Here is a 23,402-nt window from a genome sequence, read left to right as displayed (position 1 = left end):
TGCTCAGGAAAAAAGTAGAAAATGAATGACTTGACAAGACTCGATGGCATTTGACAGAAACACACATAGAAAAGTAATCATAAAGGTGTCTTGACCTCTACCTGCCAGGCTACCAGGCCTTTGCAGGGTTGCGTTAGCGTACAGCTCGTGGGAAATCTTGTAGGTATCTGCTCCGATGTGATGCAGCATGCGCTTGGTAGGCGACAGGGTGGCGTAGCTCCCCACCGCAGAGCTAAGCTGGTGTATGGGTGACGAGGAGTGATTTCCCCCTGGAGAGGCTACCATGGGGAGCGGTGAGGACGAGCCGCCAGCACCTGATGCTACCATGTTGATGGGGGATGAGGTGCTGAGAGAGAAGGAGGACAAGGAAACTGTTGGACTTTTTGCGTGAACATATTGTGTTTTGTCTAGAATGAAATTTCCATTCGTAAACATACAGAAATGAAAGAGAGCAAACATCAACCTAGATTAAGAGACAAAGATGAATAGCACAGTGTAAAACACAGATGCATCGATAACGGTGCAGCAGACATGCATATCTGAAGTTCTAATCTCACACAGAGTTTTGTGTACCCATCTACTGCACCAAACAGAAGCATTCAGGCCTTTTTCAGACCTCAACTAAATAGTGAAACTTCACCAAACAGTAGTCAACAAAAAACAGAAAAAGAAGAATAAAATCTGGCAATCAAAGTGTCTGTAACTACAGCTACAGAGATCCATCATCCATGTATTTCCTTAATTGTTTCTCTACCATCTTAGGTGAGAGGTGTGGTGCACACTAGGCCGGTCGCCATCTGAGGGCTGACACAGACAGACAGGCACCCACTCACACTCACACCAATTTAGAATCACCAGTTAAACTAACGAGCATGTCTTTGGAAATGGACTGAAAAGGGTCAAATACAGCTCACTGGACAGTTTTTCAAAAATGTGTCCTGATCTAGTGTGAAACTAGATGAGGACACGTTATTAACCTTTTTTACTGCTATTCCTGGTGTGGTGACATCAGCGTTAGCCTAAACTACACAGCAGTTGAAAGTCAGGCTGTCGATGACCTTTTTTTTTTTCTCAAGTTCTTTAAAGGAAAAAGTAGGCAATTGGGTTTAAAGGTAAATGCATTTAAAGGGAGGTTTTTCTTCATGGGTTTACCCACATCAAACTGTGCTTTAAGGATTAAAGCAGAGGTGTGAAATAAAGTCATGTTTATTTGTTCAGTAGCTGCCAAGACTAATCTTTTCTGAATATTAAACAAGCACTATGAGTCCCTTGTGTATTAAATAGTATTCACTAAATTATATTAGTGGATACTTGTATCAATTATTGGAAAATCAATGAGTAAATGAATACTCTGTTCCCTTTAATCACATTTTATTTACCTTCAAATGGAGGTGAAATTTGATTTTAGCTTTTTTAATCATCAGTATTTTCTACTTAACCTACATTTAAAGCCTGACTGGTAGCAGGCTTCAAAGCTATTACATCACACATATCATATTGCTAATCCATGGTTATTGGCATATAATATACCATTCTAATAAGGGATTTGCTGTATACATTACCCCAAATGTATCATATTTTTTGGAAAGCATCTCTACTTGAATTTAAAATAAAATTCTGTGGGTTTGAACAACATTTGGCTCCACAGCATGAGCTTGTAAAGACTGGCCCACCAACAGTCTGCTACTTCATTAGGGGAGTTTTACTTTTAAATCTTTACTCTTCAGTAAAGATTTCCTGATCATGCGTGGAGTGCTGAACCCTTCAATCGATCCGTCGAACTTTAAAGACAGGATGATGAGGCACCTTTATTTGTCTCCATTATAGAAAACATTCTATGCAAATCGTGACATTCCTGGATAATAAAAAGTCTGATATTAAACATTTTCTTGTTGCCAAACTAACACAACTTATACATGCAAAACGATTCAGATGTGAAACAGAGGAGAGGTCTCATGTGTTTTTTAAACCTGAAATGTGAAGTCGTTGTTTAGTCAATGTCATACGGATAACTAACGATTAAAAGCTCTTGCACGCCTCTGGAAGCCTTAGCTGTGGTGCATCATTTTCTGGCACCTTCCCACAATGCACTGCAGTGATTTAAATAATTATCCATCTCCTCACTGTTTATTTTTAATAGCAGTCAGTGAAAACTGGTTATCTGCAACAATTCTTCTCACCAACAGCCACAGACATGCTCTCTACTTTTAAGGTTAGACTCAAAACTTCCCATTTTGATAAGGTTATAGTCAGGCACGGATCAGGTGACCCCGAAGCATTCGTTAATTATGCTGCTACGTGATTCCCTGTGACACACTGAGCATTATCTCGCTCACCTTTTTCCGTTACCCGGGTGTTTATATACCACTGCTGCATGTCATTACATTTTGTCTTCTTTCTCCAATAGTGTATGTTCAGTCCTGTCTCTGGTGCTCTCTTCCTTTGGTTGTTCAAATGGAGTTTTTCCTTCCACTGCTCAAAGTGTTTGCTCATAGAGGATTGTCTGTTGGGGTTTTCTCCTGAATACCATAGCATCTTTACCTTACAGTATAAACAGTGTTGGGGTGTAATGGAATACATGTACCGCCTTTACGTATTTAAAATACAAAATATGAGTAACTGTATTCCATTACAGTTACCGTTTAAAAAGGTGATATTCAGAATACAGTTACTGCGTTGAAATAAATGGATTACACGGTGGTCTTTTCTTGTTTCATATGTTAGGCTATGCCTTCTTTATTTTTGGTAATTCCACGCCGGTGGAAACCCAAACAAAACACGCATTAAGAGGCTCTAATGTCTGTGTCTCAATCTCACGGCCCATGTCACCAAAAATCATTCCAAAAAATTATTTAATATCAAGGCGGAGGAGTGTTAGCGTTTTATATACGTGTGGAATAATTTTCTCGCAGCGAAAAGTGCAGCCTTACCTAATGTCCACCCTACTGTTACTCATTTTATATTAAGATTTAAAACTCTAGTTGGTATGGCGAGTATTCTTCAGTAATGGTAATAAATCACACAGCAATAGTACATTCATGTAGTTGTAAAAAGCATGATAATATATTAAGTAATCCAAAGTATTCAGAAAACGTTACTCTCATTGAGTAACGTAACGGAATTCGTTACAAATACATTTTGGGGCATGTAATCTATAATCTGTAGTGGGATACATTTTAAAAGTAACCTTCCCAACATTGAGAATAAAACGCAAATGTTGTTGTGATTTGGCACCATATTAAAAAAAAACCCAACAAACTTGAATTGAGCTGAACTGTTTATGATTTTACTCCAGCGTGTACATGGCTGCTAATTCAGCTCTTTCCCCATTGCCACCTAGAACTCGATTTTCCAGTGCAAGTCAGAGCACAGACATGCAAATTCACATGTTCTGTCCCTTGCATAAAGGCAGAACTGTACAGCACAGAGAGCCCCTGCTGCGTGCTTGGCTCGGTCAAACACCTTTCGTGACAAGGAATTAATAAAGCCTACCAACAGTACACAGAGTATTCTGTCATCTGTGTGTCACCATTCTCAGTCCAAGCTGTACAGAGGAAGTGCCATAACCTGCTGTGATCATCTACAGTAAGATCATTTACAATTTGGTAAATTAACAGCAGTGAGCATGTTTGTACCCATTTGTACCTCTGTTGTAGCTTTTGTCAGTTGCTGTGGCAGGATATGGGAATCTCTTAATGTTCATCTTGGTGCCGGTACATTACCTCTGATGATGCACGGTGCAGTGAAAAAGTATCTGCCCAATGATTTCTTAGATTTTTTGCATATTTATCACATTTACTTGTTTCAGGTCATAACACAATTTTTAACATTAGACAGAAATAACTCGAGTAAATACAAAATACTGTTTTTTAAATTGATTTAACCTATTCAGGGGGGAAAAAACTATCCAGTTCTAATGACCCTGTGTGGAAAACTGACTGTCCCTCCTTGTTAAATTAAAACATTTTCTGGAAATCTGAGTTCAGCTTCACTGGCCACACTCAGGCCTGATAACTGCTGGACCTGTTCAATCAAGAAATGACTTAAAAAGAAAGTGAAGTAGGCTAAAAGATCTCAAAAAGCAACACATCATCCCACAATCTTAAAGAAGCAGCTGAAAAACAAAGTTAATTGACATCTGTCACCTTGTAAAGAGTTACAAAATTCTTCAGCAAACCACAGTGAGAGCCATTACCTACAAATGAAGAACACTTGAAACATTGGTGAACCTTCCCAGGTCTACCAAAATTACTCCAAGAGCATATTGATGACTCATCCAGGAGGTCACCCCAGTTAAGGTTCATGATTCAACAGAAATGGCATCCATGGGAGAGTTCCAAGGAGCAAGAACACAAAGGCTCATCCCACATTTGCCAAAAAACTTTGTGATGAGTTTCAAGACTTTTGGGAAAAGATTCTGTTGACTAACAAGACAAAAGGTTTGAGTCCTGTTACATCGGCTGTAAAACTAACACAGCATTTCGTAAAAACAGCATCATACCAACAGTCAAACATGGTGGAGGTAGCTACAAAACCTGGATGACTTACTGTAACAAAATAAGTAACAAATACTGTATAACACTTAAAGTGTACAGGGCCTATTTTGTGACCATGGGATAGGCCAAGCCTATTGAGTTTCTCTGTGCCCCTCCACTTTGGGATTTTACTTCTCAGGTAGGTCCCCAAGACGCACCCACAGCATGAACTGGTAAGTTAGTAAGTAAAGTAAGCCACGGGGCGATCGTTGCTCAAGAGTTGGCAGTTTGTCTTGTAATCGGAAGGTTGCCGGTTCGAGCCCCGGCTCCAACAGTCTCGGTCGTTGTGTCCTTGGGCAAGACACTTCATCCGTTGCCTACTGGTGGTGGTCAGAGGGCCCGGTGGCGCCAGTGTCCGGCAGCCTTGCCTCTGTCAGTGCGCCCCAGGGGACCCGTGGCTACAATGTGACTTGCCATCACCAGTGTGTGAATGGGTGGATGCGCTTTGGGGTCCTTAGGGACAAAATAAAGCGCTATACAAATCCAGGCCATTTACCATTTAAAATTTTATTTACATAGCACCTTTCTAGACAAAAGGTCACAAAGTGCTTCACACAGAGATAACAAGGTATAAAACAAAAACAGACAAAAAGTTGAGGAAATGCAATACTAAAATGATGTGTTTTTAAAATAGACCACTGAGTCCACAGATCTTAAGCTCAGTGGGAGAGAGTTCCACAGTCTGGGGGCCACAGTGGCAAAAGCTCCATCTTCCTTAGTTCTCAGCCTTGTATGCTGTATAACAGGTAGGCCCTGATCACGTGACCTCAGGGACCTGCTAGGGACATAGGGCTATAGAAGTTCGGTGATGCAGGCTGGTGCTTGTCCATGAAGAGCTCTGAATGTCAGAACCAGAATCTTAAAATGGACTCGGAATTCAATGGGGAGCCAATGCAGCTGTATTAGCAACGGTGCCACATGTAGTACAAGTACTTCGAGGATTTGGTCAGAAGCCTTCGGTTAGTAAAGATATATTCTTCAAATCGATGTATAATTTGTGTATAGTGTCAGACCAACCTGTAGGATTTGGCGAGTCGGCTGGGTGATTGCTTGGGTGAGGACACTCTCTGTAGCGTGGCGTAGCTGGGCATGTCAGCAGAGGCTGATCCCAGCCGCTGCAGCTTGGTAGGAGATCCCACCGCCTGCAGAGGGGAGCTCACGCGCTGCAATGCAAGATTTGTAATTCATTAATTGGGGATGTCACTCACATTAAATATTCATCCTCTCTTCTTATTCCTATCATTACTTCCATAGAGATGAACAACTCCCCCCCCGGAGCTGGAAAACCAGAGAGCAGAAACTCTAATCCGTGATAACATCCTGATGAAGAGCTCTGGGTTATCAGACCAAACATGAAGTCACGACTGTAAACTTTTACAACCAAATGAACTTGAAATGCAGCCGTGAGCAACGGGCCGCCAAATGAAGTTCCCTCAGAATTGAATTGGTTGAACAAATATTTCCAATGCCTTTCAGGCACAGAGCTAAAGGGACAATTTCAAACACTGTTAATTTGGATGAGCGTGGTCAAGTTGTGATACACCGGAAAAGTGAAGGTAAATCAGTTTAAATGTTCAACGGAGTTACAATAAAGAATTATGAAAAATGAACTAATGAGTGAACAGTAGTGTAAATCGCCACCTGTTACAGCACGTGTTAGTGTAAGTTTGATGTTTTTTGGTTTTTTCCCTGTGGCAGCCAACAACCAGAAGGCTGCACACTTTCTAATAATCACTGTTAAATGAATAAATAAATCAGAATCATGGGTAATAAATCCTAAAGTTAATTAATTTGTTATTTGACTGTTTCCGAAGCAATGAAACGATATTGATAACCTCTAACTATAGTGATGATAGCATATGTATGTATTAATGTCTTTATGCACACGTTCTCTTCCTTAATGGGAATCTGAACAAAGCTTTGCATGGACATCGTCACACATGCAGTGATCATGTAACTGCGAATGCAATGTTACGTTCTCACGTGTCACGTTTAACGTAATGACTTTATAGTTACCAAAATTACAGAAATAAAGTCAACTAAACGGGACTTTGTAGTAACAGTTCCTCCAAGAATAACGATAATGTATATAAAAGAAAGAGCGGGCTCAGTTTGGATACCTTTGCAACAGACAATGACACCATCCAGTGAATATGTAAGACACATTCTGCTTCACAGGTTTTTCTCCACAAACATGTTGAGCAACATAAGGTCGAATGTTGAATTTGTTCAGTGGTTCCGAGATTTTAACATTTGTTAACAAAAGCTTTTTCTGTCTCTCTTTTGTGGGTTTGTCAGCGGGATGTGTGAAAAATGGACACGTAATTTGGCAGAGATTTGGTGGCCTTTGCCACAACGATTACCCGAACAATGCTTGCTGACTCTGTGTTGAAAACGTGTGAAAATACTACAGCTTGTATCTTTTGAGATCAATGGAAGCAGCTTGAATTTGACTTCAGTATTAGTGCATTAGAAATTATCCAATCGCTACATGAAACCCTTCAATACACTTTGGTTGCAGTGTGTACAGGAGCAGTGGAGAACGCATCAGTCACACAACAACTGAAGCATCATAGTAATACCTTTAGGGATATGTACCTGTGCAGGCAAAGTGGCACACGAGTAATACATGGATGGTCCAGCAGGTGCAGGTCCGCCCTCTGTGGACATGTGGAAAGCGCTGCCAAAGGCCTGCTGGGCAAATGAGTCTCTCTGGGACTGTGAAGGAGAGTCTGTGCCTGCTAACTGGGCAGCTGCACGGCTGGATGTCACCTGAAGATGGGTGGAGGGAAGAAACATAAGACAGATGAGGGGAAGAAGGGGTCACACAGAGAGGCAGAAAGGAAGGGGGAGACAGATGTGAATGAAGATGTGAGAGGACAAGAAAGGAGGGTGAAGAAGAGCGCACAGGTAAAGAGGACACGGGACAGGAGACACGAAGAAGACAGAGGGCCAGAGAAAGGGCATTTGGAGAAGGTAAATCAGAGGAACAAGCACCTGGTTGTAGCTGTGGACTGCTCCTCCGATTTGCCCACTGCGGCCTGGGACTGATTCTCCAAGTGTCAGCCCTTGATTACTATGGTAACCAGCTGCTGCATAGGCATCTTGATTGTTAAGCTGTAAAGCGCTTTGGGACAGGAGACCTTGTCCTGATGGGAAAAATGAAAAAGAGTCGAATTAATAAGGGTGATGAGCACTGGCCAAAGACGTGGTTACTGAAAAATCCTGTTCATTAAATTCATTAAAATGATCTTTAAAAAAGAAGAATCTGGGTTAGCAGTCTGAAGAAAGCTAAAATGATTTACAAGAAATTTGTTGACCAGTGTCAAAAGCCACCTTACAAACAGACTTTATTTCTGTCAAGCTGCTTTTATGTAACTGTTTTCAAATGACTGTTACTTTCTACAACAGTCAGTCTTTGTGTAAAGACTTCGTCTGTTCGTGGCCTTGAAGGCATTCTGTAACCTACTTTACATCCCACGTGTTATACAATGTATTTCTTTTTTATGGAAGAAAGACTAAACGTGAATACAACAAGCAGGACTGTGTTGGTCTGTAACAGACCTTGAAATGAAGAATAGAGAAAGGAAGAAGCACACTGAAGGCTAAAATGGGATGAAACAGATTTACTTATCGTCCTGTTTTAAGACATCCACTTGCTTTTTTACCCACTATGTTATTCTGGCCTTTCTCCACTCTCTTCCAGTCATGCTCCATGACCCTTAAATCTCACTCTATTCCTGACCTCCATTTAAAACACACTCTTTTCCTGCCTCTATCAGTTCCTTTATTGCTCTCGACTACCTGAGTGTCTCTCCCTCTCTCTCTCCATTCCATCTGCCTGTATAATTCAGCAGGGAGAGCGACACAAAAGTGTTAGAATGAGGCCAACAATGAAACTTTCACAAACTCACTCAAGGATGCACTGAAATAATCCATTTTCATTTGCTGTGAAAAAGTAAAACTTGTGGCTTCATAAATAAAAAATTAAGTGTAGTTAGTAAAAAGTTCTTTTTTTATTTTTTTAAAAAGACTGGTAGCTCTCTTAACTACTAGTTGAATATGAAGCTAGTGGGTGGAGTGGGTTAAGGCAGCATTAAGGGAGGATTCACGTGTAAGGACTGTTTCAACATTCGACGGTGGGTGTGGCAGATGTTCAGCAGGGTATTTTTACTGATGCTACTTTTACAGAGATAACCAGTGTGGTGGTGGTCAACAGGTTTGCCTTTCAAAAGGCAATCATCATCTCAACATAATAATAATAATCATAGCATCAAGGACTCACAAATGTAAACTCATTCCTGGAAAGGGACTGACGAAACTGCCGGAATGGGTGTAAGGGGGATGTACAAAGAAGTGGGAAAACTTGAGGGACAAAATAGGGTTGCCCCAGAGAAAACAAGAAAGGTCCCCATTTTGATAATTAGAGGAAACACGAACCCAGCCTACAGGGACTCACGAGCTAGAATACTCCTCATGTCAGTCGCATGTCTGGAAAAATGGGAGCATTGCATCAGGAATGGAGCCTGGCGTTAAAAAAGATAATCAAATATAAGAGCCCATCTGCTGCAGCCCCTTTATGGAAATTAGGGAGTAGGCAAAAGAAGGCACAGCAGTGCCGTAGCAATAGTAATTTATGACAAGGACACAACACCTTCATTAGCAATTAGCACGAGCCAAGCTATCTGCCTAACTGCCAACAACAAAGTCAGGAAGGTACTGCACAAGCACCTGCCTCATTCTCTCTGAATAGTTTCATAATGTGATTTGATCGAATAGAAGGATGACTGTGATTTTATTGCTGGCATTGGCTTGAAAAGTTTAGCTTAACTTTTCAGCACAAGCAGAACGATTCAAGTTTGCAAGACATCGCTCACCTCTATTAGTCTATCAGCGCCTGTGTAATTAACAACAGGTGCTGGTTTTAGTTTTCCCTCTTTAAGACCAGCACTTTTCCACAGGTCCTGGTTGATTTTTTTTAAAGATGCCAAGACAGTTTAATTCTGCAACATTTTGGATATTGAAATGAATTACCTTCACTAAGCACCATGGTGAGTGAATTTTCAAAGCCCAACTACTTCATAAATGCTCCTTTGGGATGCCAGTTTACTGAATGCTGACTTTTACAGGGTCAGAAAACCAGCAGCTCCAAGCTAACTGAAGGTAAGATAATAAAAAAGTGCTTAAACGTCAGGCTTAGCTAACCCTCCGCTGGCTGTGTGAACTAACTGGTTAGAGAATGGAAGTTGAAAAAAAAATAGTGGTTTGACTAGATCCAGCCATCATCAACACTAAAACATCTCATGACAAAGGATCCACTGCCAACACTCTGGACCCAGACACTACAGAACAACCCCAAATACTGAACTACAAAATCTAATCTTGTGATTGACTTGTGATCTTTCCCTCAGGTGTTACAAGGCGAGCTTATACAGGTATTTGGACACTTTTATAAATAGTAAATGTGCTAAATGACCTTTAACTTCATAAGATAATAGTCTAGTCTTAACAGCCTTTGAACTGACATGAAAGCATACATAACAGGTTCTAGATTTACATTTAAAGGGTTGATTCAATCTCTCAAGAGTTTATCCATCATGATTAGAAATAATAAAAAACAAATTTAAGACCTTTTACTTTGTTGTATTTTTTATTAAGGCTCTACAAACACAAAGTAGCATCGCAGTGATAATTAAATCAGTTTTACACATTACCAGTCTTAACACGTCGTTCCACATCATAACACTTTATTTTTTATGACAGCGGCCAATTTTTTAAAATCAAAGTTTTAGACCAGTATTTCAAATAATACAAAAATGGAGCAAGTGACGCAAAAAGTCATAATCCTTATTGGCGTCTGGAACAACATTTAAAATGCATCTACGTGGATGCTATTTTTATGTCTCCATGTTTAATAGGGAATGGCATAGCGAGTCAGAAAGAGAGGCAGGGTTAACTAGCTGACGACTGCGTTAGAGCAGAGTTAAATAGGTTAACAGCAGGTTTACGCTATCTTACAGCCAAAGCATAATTACATTAAATGCTTCACTGCTAATTTTACATGCAGCCTCATTAGGGCTTCTAAAGCGTTTGCAGTCTTGTGATTTGCACATGGACCATTTCATTTCCAGTGTAAACATGCAAACATGCGTAGACTGTGACACATAACACAGACTCACACGGCACGGAGGCATGAACCATAATCACAAAAGCATCTAGAAAGCAGCAAATGAGAATGTTAAGGGAATAATTTGGGAAGAGGAGGGCGGGAGCTGCTTGTATGACAGCCAAAACCCTCCCATCTCTCTTATTAAAGTGCTGTTTCATTTTTGATGCAACCTTGATTAATTCACTTTGGTGATGATAGCAATAATGTTCCTAATAAACGGCTTTAATTACAGAAATTAAACTTTTTTTAGCCAACAAGGTATTTTAAAAAATGGTGTCCCGTTGTAGCTGCAGCGTTGCATGCATGTATCAGCAGATATACTAGATTACGTTCCCTTTATTCTGGCAAAATAACTGACTGCACCCATGTTTATTAAATTTTTAGCACTCAGTACTCTCAAAGGAGTTCTTGAGCTGTCCTCTGTCAGCAGCGGCTGTTCCTTTAATCTCCGCTTGTGTCACTTTTTTTGCCAGCAGTCTAAGAATCAAACCAAGAACGGCGCACGAGACAAAACCAAGAAACGTTGCTTGTTTGTGATTATTAAAGAAGAGAGAAATCTTAGTGCCGGCGGTCCATAACCACTGCACGAGGCAGATAAGGCCAGCAGCTAACGGCAAAAGGAGTCACTCTGGATAAAAGGGTTGCAAAATAAAGCACGACCAAAGTGAAAAGTCACATTAAAGTACAGAGAATGGCTGCAGGCGGAGGAGCTGGTGATTCTGCATAATTTAAAATGTGATATCAAGCTAAGGGTGCTGGCTGAGTTTACTGGGTCGAGGCCTCAGTGTCCAATATGCTCATCTTCCGAGAGTACACACGTATATGCATACACAGGCTTAAAACACACACGCACGCACGCACACGCACACACACACACATAGTGAAATGAAGGAATTTGTACTCCAGGCCTGTTTGAGATCAATTCACACACTCTCATGCACACAAGAGTCAAATGTGTGTGTGCAAAGCCAGGGGATATTTTCCACAGTTTTTCTTTGCCACTTTAGGTGTGTTTCATATGGCTAGTGGAGCCGTTAAGGAAACAAAGGGCCTCATAAATACATTATTACTCATATGGCACGACACTAAAGGCTCCACTCATTCCGTCTGATGTAAGTGAGTGTGTGTAGGAAAAGATAGGGGTGTATTAGTGTAGTAGCAGGAAAGTAATGGGGTCCTGTAAGAAGGTCTCTGCTTGTACATTTTAATATCTATTCAGAGCTGAGTGAACAGACACACGCACACTTGGATCCCTCCTGCCCCCGTGAACTCATGCATGAACACTGAGCACATTTGCATATACCTGCATCTACGGAGTCGTGCACATTCTGACCTCTTTTCTCTTTTCTGTCACGCACGCAGACCCAAAGAGCTTTTCTTCGTGACCAGACTTCTCGATTGACATGTTTTAATATTTCATGAGGTGGTCTATATTTAGATGCCCATTAGAGGCACGTCGAGTCTGCAACACAAATGAAACTGCATGCACGGTCCCAAATAGCTGCTCGCAACACAGCCGCAAACACCAGCATGAAGCAGCGTAAAGACACTCGGTGTACTCTGCTGCTGTGTCACATTAATCTGCTCATCAGCTCGAGTAAAAGGCATGGATTCTGCTGCTGCAGTGGGCATGGGTTACAGGTGTGTGTGGGCGTATGTAAACAACTCTTCATTTGTCATATAGGTATTATATTTCCTATGCGTGCATGTGCTTGGCTGTGTGCTAAGTAGTGTGTACTTTTAACTAAACGAGACAAAATAAACATGTAAGTGCAACCGGCAAACAGCCCTCATAGGTATGGTTAGTTTAGTTTTACGAGTGAGTTAAAAAAGCTGTTCTGGTTTTCTAAACAAGGGCAGAGTCAGTTCGTTTCAATATCAAGAGCAAAAACACAACAGGCTTTTTTTCAACGTTAAATATTGGAGCAGCTAGCAGTAAATCACATGTCACAAACCTTGGTAAATCAGTTTGCGCGCGTGATTTAAATATTCTCCTCACTATCTTTTGTACCTTAAAAAACAAGCTCCCAGAAATACATATGCAAAAGGGTCAGTCACAAAAATCTCTGAGTTCCCACCTCTTGAATTCAATCTTTTCATTGCGCTCTATCATAGCGCAACACGCTAGTAAATTTGGTGCATTTTAAATCATATATCGTGTGGATATATGAAGCTTAATGTGTTTGTGCTGTTTAGCTGCATGTTGGTGTGTGTGCCTCACCTCTCTGTACTGTGAACAGCAGGCCAGCTGACACCTCAGCAAGGATGGATTAGCATATCAAACTACTGGCAACACTGCATGTCTCCTGACAGCTACTGCTCTCGCATGGGGTAGAATATAGAGTAACTCCCCAGTAGCATCCCTGAGACCAAGTATAGAAGGTTGAGAGCGGTCTCACTGAGTGCTCTGACAAACTACTTTAAACTTCACATTAAAAAGCAGCACAACCTCTTCTTCTAGCAATTGTTTCTAAATTATCAAAGAACTTAGCAGATAAAGAGACAAATAAGTCCTTCTATGGACCAAATCAGAGCTAAGAAGAGAATAAATAGAAGTAGCAACTTAAATCCAGTCTTAAAATGAATCTGTTTTCACTTTAACTGCCAATGTTATTCAACTTCTTAATGTTCAAAGGCTAAAAAGGTATACGGGTCATACAAGAACAGAAAGGCAACTTGTCATCAACAAAAAATTCAATGAAAGCTGCATTCATCTTCGGCACACTAACATACTATTGCAACAGATTCTGTGGATTAAAACTTTTATGTTTGAAAGAAGCCGTATTTTGACCACAGCAGTCACGGTAATGAAAGAAAACATGTTTTGCATTTCCGATCGTTCAGTCTGACGTCACTAGCCGTGTCTGGGCCTAAACTCCGCTGCAGGTCCATATATCAAACGATCATTATGGCATTACTGAGAGTTGAAAAACTGTCTAAAGTCTTTCATCTTTAATAAAATGATCAGCGTTCTGCTCTACCAGGTGTAACAACTGAGTTTAACATCCAGGCATCCATGAAAACGGAATTTATGACATTTAACGGAGTTAGAAGTTAGCAGGAAGTTAGCTCGCTAGCTTCCATCTAAATACAATATAGCATGTCCTGACTGTGGGAGTTTGGAAACAAATTAAAACGTACAGCTTTGCTATCACTTCCAACATAAATGAAGACAGAAAACTAAACAGCAGTGACGTTTGTAGGGTTACTGAAGTTTGGCTAGCTGGTATATAATGATGTGCTACGTGACCGCTATGTTAGCATAATATAAACAAGCTAACTTTTTTTCCACTCGGTAAAAGTTAACGTGAGTGTTCTCGGTGGTCAGGAACAAATGTAATCGCATGGCAGGATGCTGTAAATGGACCAAACTTCAGCCAGGAGAACAACTGAGATAATCCATCCACAATACGAGGTTAGTCATTCATATACTGCTGCATGGGCTGGGCTGTAGTTACATCGTAAGGTTTTAAAAACTGAGCTTAAATAAATGATTAGCGGTAATAAAAGCCGAGGGAGGTCAACAGTGATCACTGACTTTTTTAGGAGCTTTTTGAGATTAAATAGAAGAAAATACAAAACATTAAACATGTTAACAACACAAAAGCCATATTAAATGCAGACTACTTTAAGCCCGGAAGTAGGATTCGTCACGTCATCACTTAATAATCGGTTAGGTGAGGAGACACTAATCAGCCTGAGTACAGATCATCATGTAACAGGCTTCATTAAAAAGGTTGCTGTTAATTCAATGGAGGACTAAACATACTGCTGCACTGCCATGCTTCCTCACTAGTGGAGGAGGCTGTTTTTGTGAAGCGCACTTTCTTTGTGAACTCAAACACATTCAACAGGTTAATCAACCAAAACCTGGAGACTACGGCTCTCTGGGAATAACCATCCTCGCTGGTTTTGATTAGATTGTACCTTTCCTCTTCCAAGATATGCTTCTTTTGCCGTCTCAGGAAAGAAAAAGGAGGAAGAATCGTTTCTCGTTCTACTCTCATCATCACAACATTGATCTTACTGTCTCCTGTAGAAGTGTCCTGTGAGTCCAAGATGCCCGATTCCTGGAGCGATCGGATGCAGGAGTCCACCAGCTCTAGGCCTGTTGTCAGCTCCTCCTCTATGTCCTTCTGTCCATCTACACGTGCAGGAAGAACAGGAGACAAACATGAGCAGAAATTCACACACTTACACATCATGTGACCACACTATTTCTTACAGTTAGCAAATGAAGAGCCACATGCAGACTCCCAATGACTCTCATTGTCTCGGCTTTCTGTCTATTGTGTTTGTAACCTTTCATTTTCAACTCGTCCTTTAACCAGAAACCCACCTTTGAATATAAGCAACTGAATCTTAGACTATAACACAATTCTAGACAAGTTTCAACAAAAAAATATTCAAAATCATTGTCATTTAACTGCAGATTAGTTACCCAAGAAGTGGCTTTACGCAGTGACACAGAGCAGCATGCAATGGCGATCAATGGGCCAAGGGTAAAGGCCTAACTGATAATCCAGCAACAAATCTTGAGGTCCACCTTGTACTTAGATACCAGCCGTTTGTCTGTCAGAAAGAGGCTGATAACATGCCCAGTGTTTTCAAGTTAAAGTGGGCTGCCAAGGGGAATAAAAGCTTACAAATGAGTCTTAGGAGCAGCATTAATCTCTTATCAAGACAGAAGAGAAACGGTAATAGTAGAGGACTTAGTCAGTGGATTTAGGAGGCAGATTTTATTGACTTCAACTGACACAATTCCAGACTGATGATGTTGATGCTGTTGGTGAAGCATTTCCAGGGCTGTCTGAAGCATTCCACTAGAATTACTCTTACCCTCACTAACAAAAGCTAAAAGTCATTTTTAAATCTGCCCCCCCACCCCCCGCATAGCGGGATGGATAAAGACCACGGCAGACATTTAAAACTTTCACTGTGGAGGGTTTAAACCACAAAACCTCCGCGCTTCTTATACAACTCAGCGTGACTGACAATGAGGCAGAGAGAGGGAGACCTAAGTGTCACGCATGGGAGGTATTTCTTCAGCTAATAAATGCTGTCAAAGAAGTTGTCAAGCCTGGAGAAGTGTCTTAATTTGACTTTCAAATTGCCTAAAAGCTCATTGGTTCTCATTGTCCTTTATGGAAAGCACATCCCATCTGGCACCCTGAACAGGTTAAACTAAATACTCAGAATTATTTGCAAATGCTGCTTTACTCAGTTGTCAGATGGTTTGAGGTGTGGTGAGAGAATATCACCCTTTTATTGTTAACTAACCTTTATTGGGGTGGTTTAAGACCACCGCAGTACTTTCTAAAGAACTACATCAATATATATAATATATTGGGCTGGGACGAGATTACAGTGGATAACAATGCAATAAGCACAACCAGCAAAGCGCAGCGCTACAGTACAAACAGTAAATAAGACAGTCACATTACCTTGGTTATTCCAGCGAAACTTCTCATCTGCTGAACTGCAAGAGACAAACGAGAGAAAGAAAAATAAAGTGTTAATCTACTGTGAAATGTTGTTCTTTGGTGGAGCACCATCGGGATACTTTTAGATTGACGGTAGTCCATTAAGCCACACATGCCTTAAACTGTGTTTCCCATCCATGTCCACTGCGTAGGTTTGCGATAAAAACGGGAATACCACACAAAATGGTGCTTTCTACTGTTTGAACTCTTATTTTTTCGCTGAAGGATGAAAACATACCGACTGCAGATTCTTCAGTACCTTGGGAACAGAGACCCTTCTCAAAACCAATAACATACACTCCAAAATGCCTTATTATCAAAGTGAAAACAAGGTTGCTTTTGAAATTCTTTTTTTGTGAACTTGTTTGGGGTATTTGTTTATCCCTCTACAGTGTTATCTTATCATGGGAATGATTTCAGAAGGGTAAGCACAAAGGGATTGGAGATAAGAAATATTACTAAAAGGGTGGTGAGAAAACATCAGTTCAAATAGGACTACAGAAGTCTGCCTGTTTTTCTGCACCAGTGAAACACAATAATAAAAAAATATAAGATTCCATACACATCTGCACTGACTTGGTACACAGTTGTGCCGACAGCACGGAGTACCAATGCTGCTTTCAAGTGTCGGCATTGCTCCTGAAATTCCCTGTGCATTTACTGTGTTTACAGACCGTCTTCAGCTTTGTCTTGGCAGCCAATAACGTATCTTCACACAGACACGCATTTCTGTTTCAGTTGTCATACAACTGCGTGGTTATAAGTCTCACGCAAACTCATTTCCTCTTCTCTCCTGTTATTTCCCCTCTCGTTCTGTCCTACCAGGTAGCAGAGAAGTAATATTTGCTCCTTGAATTTCATTACATAGCATGTACACAAGCATGTCAGCTCCTTTTACGCACTTAATTTGTTCATTTGTTTGCTAGTTCATTCAGGATATTTGATGGCTATGTAAAGGCGGTTCTGCCTGTGATTTTGTGTGGATTGGCACCCTGAAACAAACATATGAGAAACTAGATTGCTGTTTTTTAGTGTTTACTTACAGTGGTATTCTTGTGGTGACACACACACACACACAAACACACACACACACACACACACACACACACACACACAGTAATTCAATACAGCTTTCGACTGTAGCAACGTCCAATAAATCTTTGAAGACTCCTCTTGTATATTCTCTCTGTAACTCCCCAACCAGTGATATTTGTCAGAAGACATTAAACACCAGAGCACGTAAATTCCTATTAATCTTACAAATTCAGAAAACCTCCATTGTATTATGATCGCCAAGATGTTCAGTGTAAATCAATATCAACAAGATTTAAACCTTTGTAATCCACACACACTAAATAACCCTTGTGTTTGTGTCAATACGTGACATAACACCAAAATAATAACATTCACCTGGCTACAGGCTACAGGCTCAGTAGAGCAAACAAGTGGAGTGACTACACGTCATGTACTGTATTAAGTACAGTGTTACTGTTTTATTACTCTGAGTAAAAGTATCATTTCCAAGTTGTTTTTCCTGCTCAAGGGTTAAAGGCTCTTGGTAATTCCGATTTCCTGTATTCTCCTTTGAGGCCTGTTTGCTGAAACGAGCTCGAGGGCTTCAAGTTCTACTTTTGGAAAAGTTCCTTAGCCACCTCAATTCCTGGATGACCAACCACCTGTTGATAAGGCTGACATTCCCAAAGGTTACTCTGTGCCTCTGAGCCTGAAAATTAAAATTACTATGATCTCCTTCTTTCAGCTGCTCCCTTTAGGGTACTCCATAGTGGATCATCTGCCTCTAATCCTAACTCTAGTATTCAAACCCTCTACATGAGCTCTCTCACTACATGCACAAAGCTTCTCTGTGGTCTCTCTTTGACGCCTGCCTGGCAGCTCCATATTCCACATCCAGTATGGTCCAGTACATCCACTGTCCCTCCAGTGCACACGCCCAAGTATGTCAGATTTGCCTCACTAACCAAACTACTCAACCTTAGTTATCCATTTGATATACTCATTTCTAAACCTGCCCTTCCTAATTACTTCTAACAAGGAAGGTAAAACGGTAAAATAATGACACTATAATATAGTGTACACTAACCATATGTAAAAACATACAAAGAGATATGACTTTTCACAATTTTTTCTTATGAATATGGACTTTCATGTCTTTGTAGTGAAGTTAGAAGCAGTAAGTGACTAATTTAGCTCAAAGGCTGGAAGGAGCCTAAAACAGTTGCCCACTGGCCTCAGCTAATTGCTCAGCAAATAATCTGCTGGTTTTAGTTTTCTTGTTAGCATACAGAATTCAAAGCGGTATCAATCTCCCCATCAAACCTCATACCCTTATAGCCACAGTGTACCCATGAGAATATGGGATAACACACGCCTTCACAAGCTCAGATCATTTCAACCAGGTTGTTGAGCACGACACTGAGCTCACTGTACTCAGATGGCCTCCACAGTCACCACATTTCAATTCAAGAGCATCTTTGGGACGTGATGAAATGAGAGAGTTCCATCAGAGATGTGCAGCTGACTAATCTGCAGTAACTGGGTGACGCTGTTGAAGCTCGTGAAGAGTTAAAGGCAGCCCAACCCAGTAGTTGGGCTGCAAGTGCATGTTCGTACTCACTTCTTCTGCTCATTGAGCTGGGAACCTGAATGGTGTTAACACCGAAAGGGCACGTTTGAACCCAAACCATGACCTATTCGTCTTGTGGTGGCTACACCTAACCAGTGAATAAAAACTGAATTTAAAAGTGAAAATGTCAGATAAAACTAATTAAAAACAGAGGATGGTTCCACTTGGTAGCTGAACCTTAGATAACAGTGTTGTAGATTATGTTTAAATAGCGCTTGTAGAGCTTTTACATTACATTGTATTTTATTGGCGAGACAATACTTTTACTTCAAACCCTAATTGGGAATACAGTCTAGCTGCATGGGAACGTAATTTTTAGGAGACAGGCTGGTATTAAATCTTCCCATTGATTACCTGCATTTTCTGTGGGTGTATGTGGTGTATGACGGATTGCGAGAGGGAGCCAAGCGGTATATGTTAATGGGGCCTTTTGTCAGCATAGCAGACTCCTCATCCATCAGACGTTATTATCCCAAAAAAACACAGCCATGGACTTGCACAAACACCCCTCCACAGACACAAGTCTTGGAAGCACGCAAAGCACACAAATGCATTACACAAAGCAGGGAAGCAGAGAGAGACTAAAGCCCCATGTCTGGGAGGATGGAGTGTGTTTATATCAGACAAACACCTTTGACGGGGCAGGATGATGAGGATTATTATGACGACCGGTCTGGGCTCCGACAGGCAATACTGATGACACAGACTGAGTCAATGTTTTCTTAAGAGTAGAGCAGGCTGGTCCTCACATACTTTTCCTACATTTGTTGGTGTCAAAATGATGCCTCACTGCTCTTGAATATGCCTGAGTGGAGATGAATGTGTGTTATTTACCAATGGCCAAGATGTGATGCAAGTAAAAGTCAATGCAAGCTGAGCGCTCATGTAGACGCCTTGCTGGAAACTGAGGGAAGAGGCCAAGTGGTGTTAGCTTCAAGTGGTTATATCAACACGGGGCTGAAGCTGGAATATAAAATAGTCCAGAGGGTGCTGGATTTTTGTCAGAATTGGGTGAAATGTAGAACTTTATTCTTCATTATCAGGACAGGAGCAGAGATAAGTAATGAGTTAAACGAAGGAATCGGAATCAAAGCTCACTCTTGGAGTACAATATGCACAATGAGACTAGCATCTAAAAATCCTTAATCTAACACACGATCATGAATCAGGGTCGAAATGTGAACTCACGGCAGACCCGTCCACACATTAAGGCTTTTCAGCATATACTTTATTCACTCGGTTGCTGTTTCAACACTACTTGGCTTTAGCTTTGCGGCTCCCAGCCACACACACCAACAACAACCCAATCTCAGGACCCAGTACAGATTTTAAAGCTGGCTAGGCGTGATTGCGGATGCCATGCAGGTGAGACCGCATCCCCGGCAGTGGAATTGCAGACCACGCCGGGGAAGGGTGACGTGTAGATTATTCGAACCTAAGGCTGTGTAAGCAAGACTCTCACACAGCCACGCTAGGCTACAGAGATAGCTTTTACTTCTATATGTGATGAAGAACGTTTTTTAACCCTTTCATGCATAAATTATGCCAACCTCAATCAATTTTTCTCTTACATCTTTTTATTCATCTTTAGGCATGAAAAAAAGATTTTTGAACTTCTTTTTTGAACATGTACTTTTCAAAGACTTTTTTTACATGTCTGCTTAGGTGGACAACAACACCTTTGGAGTGGGTGGCAGGGTATGGGGTGACACATCAGTGTCCAATGTAGTGGTTTATGTGCAAATATACCATCGACACTGTCACAAATACAAGAAAACAGCCTTTGAATAGCTGTCCACTGTAGTGAACACTATGCGTGAAAGGCTTAAAGACTAATAAACTAGTTAAAAAACTAAGTACACCTCATCATTCAGTAGCTCATAGAACCACTTCAGCAGCAAAAACAGCCTAAATATTGAAGCTTTATCAGTGTTCCGCATCGTTGTGCAAGAATTTTGGCCCACTGTTCTTTACAAAGTTGCTCCAGTTCATTAAGATTAGTGGGCATTCATTTATTCATTTGACTAGGCCATTGCAGCATTTATATTTCAGCCATTCTGTTCCATTAGATTTGCTGGCTACTTGAGATCATAGTGCTGTTACATGACTCAATTTCAGCTGTCAGACAAATGGACTCACATTTGACTCTAGAATACTTTGGTATACAGAGAAGTTCTTGGCTGACTCAATGACTGCAGGGCGCCCAGTTCATTTGGCTGATAAAAAAAAGCCCAAATCATCACTCCTCCAGCACCGTGTTGACAGTTGGTAGAGGCGTTTGTGCTGTGTTTATGCTTTGTTTTTCCTAAACAGGAAGTTGTGCATGAGGGCTAAACATCTTCAGTTTGGTCTCATCTGTGCAAAGGACATTGTTGGATATATAAGTCTTGTGGTTTGATTGATGCAGATTTGCAAATTTTATCCATGCTGCCATGTTCTTTGTAGAGAGAAGAGGCTTCCTCTCGGAAATAACTCCAAACAAGCCATACCTGTTCAGTCTTTTTCTAATTGTAACATCACGAAATGTAACATTTAACATGGTAAATGAGTCTAGATGTACCATTACCTTAACCTGAATATTCCAGACCAGACAAATGGCAAAACATCTGCTTTTATAGAAGTAACCACACGTGTCGATGACCAGTTAATTAGCTGCTTTTGATTATCAGTACCTGGCTGCTACTTAGCCTCTTAATTCCTAGGGAAACAGTGAGGGTGTATTTAGTGTTTCACAGGAATGTGAAAGACAGCTTTCCTGTGATTTTTTTTCTTCACATGACTGTAAATGCTAACATCACAGTGACATTGTTAAGATGTTGATGTGTGACTATAACAGCCCCCTGGAAATTTGCCTGTGGTGTGATTTTAATGGAAAATGACATGGTGCACCTGAGCTGCAACTATCCTTCATCTCTCCCTTTGCAGTTCTTTCTGCTGCTCGCCACCAGCTATATCTAGTCAGTGTTCACTACCTGAAACAGTTCATGTGCCTTCTGGCCCAGGAAACAGAGAGAACTGGTGCTTGTTTCCCATTGAATCTCTATTGTGCATCAATGAAATTTGACAGTATAATTAGTGGAGCAAAAGAAGACTAATTGACAGCATGATCATCTTACCTGCTGCGGGTCATGTCACTGCATAGTACTTCATCAGTGCTAATGATACAGTGCGTGTGTGCAGTGGGCCAGTGCCCAAGTAATCACTGCTACCTCAAAACCAGTGGGCTAGGTAGGACTTGAAAAGCACCATATCTGTAATGCAACAACCCAACTGCTGTTTAAACCATTTGTTTATGGGGGACAGCCAATTAGAAGAAAGCTGGCTTAAAGTAAAGATGGCCTTACAAGAAGAGAAGCTAAAACTTTGTGGAAAAAATACAAATATTGATCTGGAAATAAGCAAAAATTCCTTAAGAATTCTAAATGTACACATGTGAAGTAAGAGATGAGATGTTGAGGGTTCACATTATACTGTATGGAAGCATATTAACAATGCATTCTTCAAAACCAGTACAAAACCACCATAAAATGTCTGAATTTTGAAGGGTTGTAGAAGTTCTAGTTAACTTTAAAACGAGTCTATTAGGCTGTATTCCACAGTACCTGTCACAGCTGCTGCCATTTTAGGCCTATAATTCAAATCTTACAATAAGTGGGAACGTAGGCCCGTGTGTGTCAAAATAAGAGGACAATTTGAGCTATAATTCAAATCAAGCAAGTAGCAAGTTAGGTAAAAGCTCTCTATTCCAACACTTGAGCCTAGCTATGACAATTTTAGTTAAAAGCCCCACTTGGAACTTTCGCTTGGATGAAAGAACAGATGGGAAGTGTAACACTCTGTCATTTTGTAATTTTAAATAATGATCAACTCTCGTTGTACAATGTAACCTGATATTTTCAGATGCTTTAAAGGATGCATTTTGGCTATTTGGGTCTAAAAAACAACAGGTAATGTCATAAATCCACTGCTCTCTAACCATCTAATCTCTCTGACTGACTGGACTGCTGCATTAAGAAAGAACAGAGGACGACTGAGAGAAGCAATATGATACACAAACAGCGAGAGAAAACATGAAAGAGATACACAGAGAGGCAGAAAATGAAGGGTGTAATATAATGAAATACAAAGATCTGAAGAGGAAAGACAGAAGATGATGGACACAGGCAGAGAAAGAGGAGAGAGCTCTGTTAAATCCAATGAGAGGGGCTTAAAAGAGCGAATGCCAAGATAGCAATGAAAATCCCATCATTTTATCCACCCAATAAACACATTCTAAACCCTGTCCATATAATCCATCTATTTCCATGCGTTCCATATTATCTGTTATCTGTGCTGACCACAATGCCGGTCCTCTTGTAGACAGAGCAGTTAGATAATAGAGCCACCCATAAAGGAAAGCAAAGGCCTTTTTCATTCTTGGAAACCATCAAACAATAGTGCAGCTTGTGTCAGCGCTGATTTAGATTCAAAAGCTGAAGCCACACTGTGGTTATTAATTTACTCAGGGCCATTTTACAGACATTACTTAAAAAACAAACAAAAACAAAGTGAAAGGCTTTTATAATATAGAC

The 23,402-nt window shown here is 40.7% G+C and overlaps 1 protein-coding gene across 10 annotated transcripts in view; it reads right to left on the bottom strand.

The window, feature by feature from the left end:
• Nucleotides 1-23,402, bottom strand: part of ctnnd2b (catenin (cadherin-associated protein), delta 2b) — a 202,160-nt gene that overhangs the window by 79,449 nt on the left and 99,309 nt on the right. For all 10 annotated transcript variants that reach the window (XM_006802752.2, XM_006802755.2, XM_006802756.2 and 7 more), the window contains 6 exons: nt 16,149-16,183; nt 14,732-14,848; nt 7,533-7,684; nt 7,134-7,307; nt 5,553-5,698; nt 96-346 (listed from right to left, as the gene is read on the bottom strand). In XM_006802752.2, the coding sequence (XP_006802815.1) occupies nt 96-346; nt 5,553-5,698; nt 7,134-7,307; nt 7,533-7,684; nt 14,732-14,848; nt 16,149-16,183 (875 nt within the window). The remainder of the gene's footprint in view (nt 1-95; nt 347-5,552; nt 5,699-7,133; nt 7,308-7,532; nt 7,685-14,731; nt 14,849-16,148; nt 16,184-23,402) is intronic.

This window comes from Neolamprologus brichardi, chromosome 18 (assembly GCF_056152115.1).
Source record: "Neolamprologus brichardi isolate AB-2024 chromosome 18, ASM5615211v1, whole genome shotgun sequence".
In the NCBI taxonomy this organism is placed as follows: Eukaryota; Metazoa; Chordata; class Actinopteri; order Cichliformes; family Cichlidae; genus Neolamprologus; species Neolamprologus brichardi.
The sequence above is the reverse complement of the archived record's forward strand: the minus strand, read 5'-3'. Positions and strand labels throughout refer to the sequence as shown.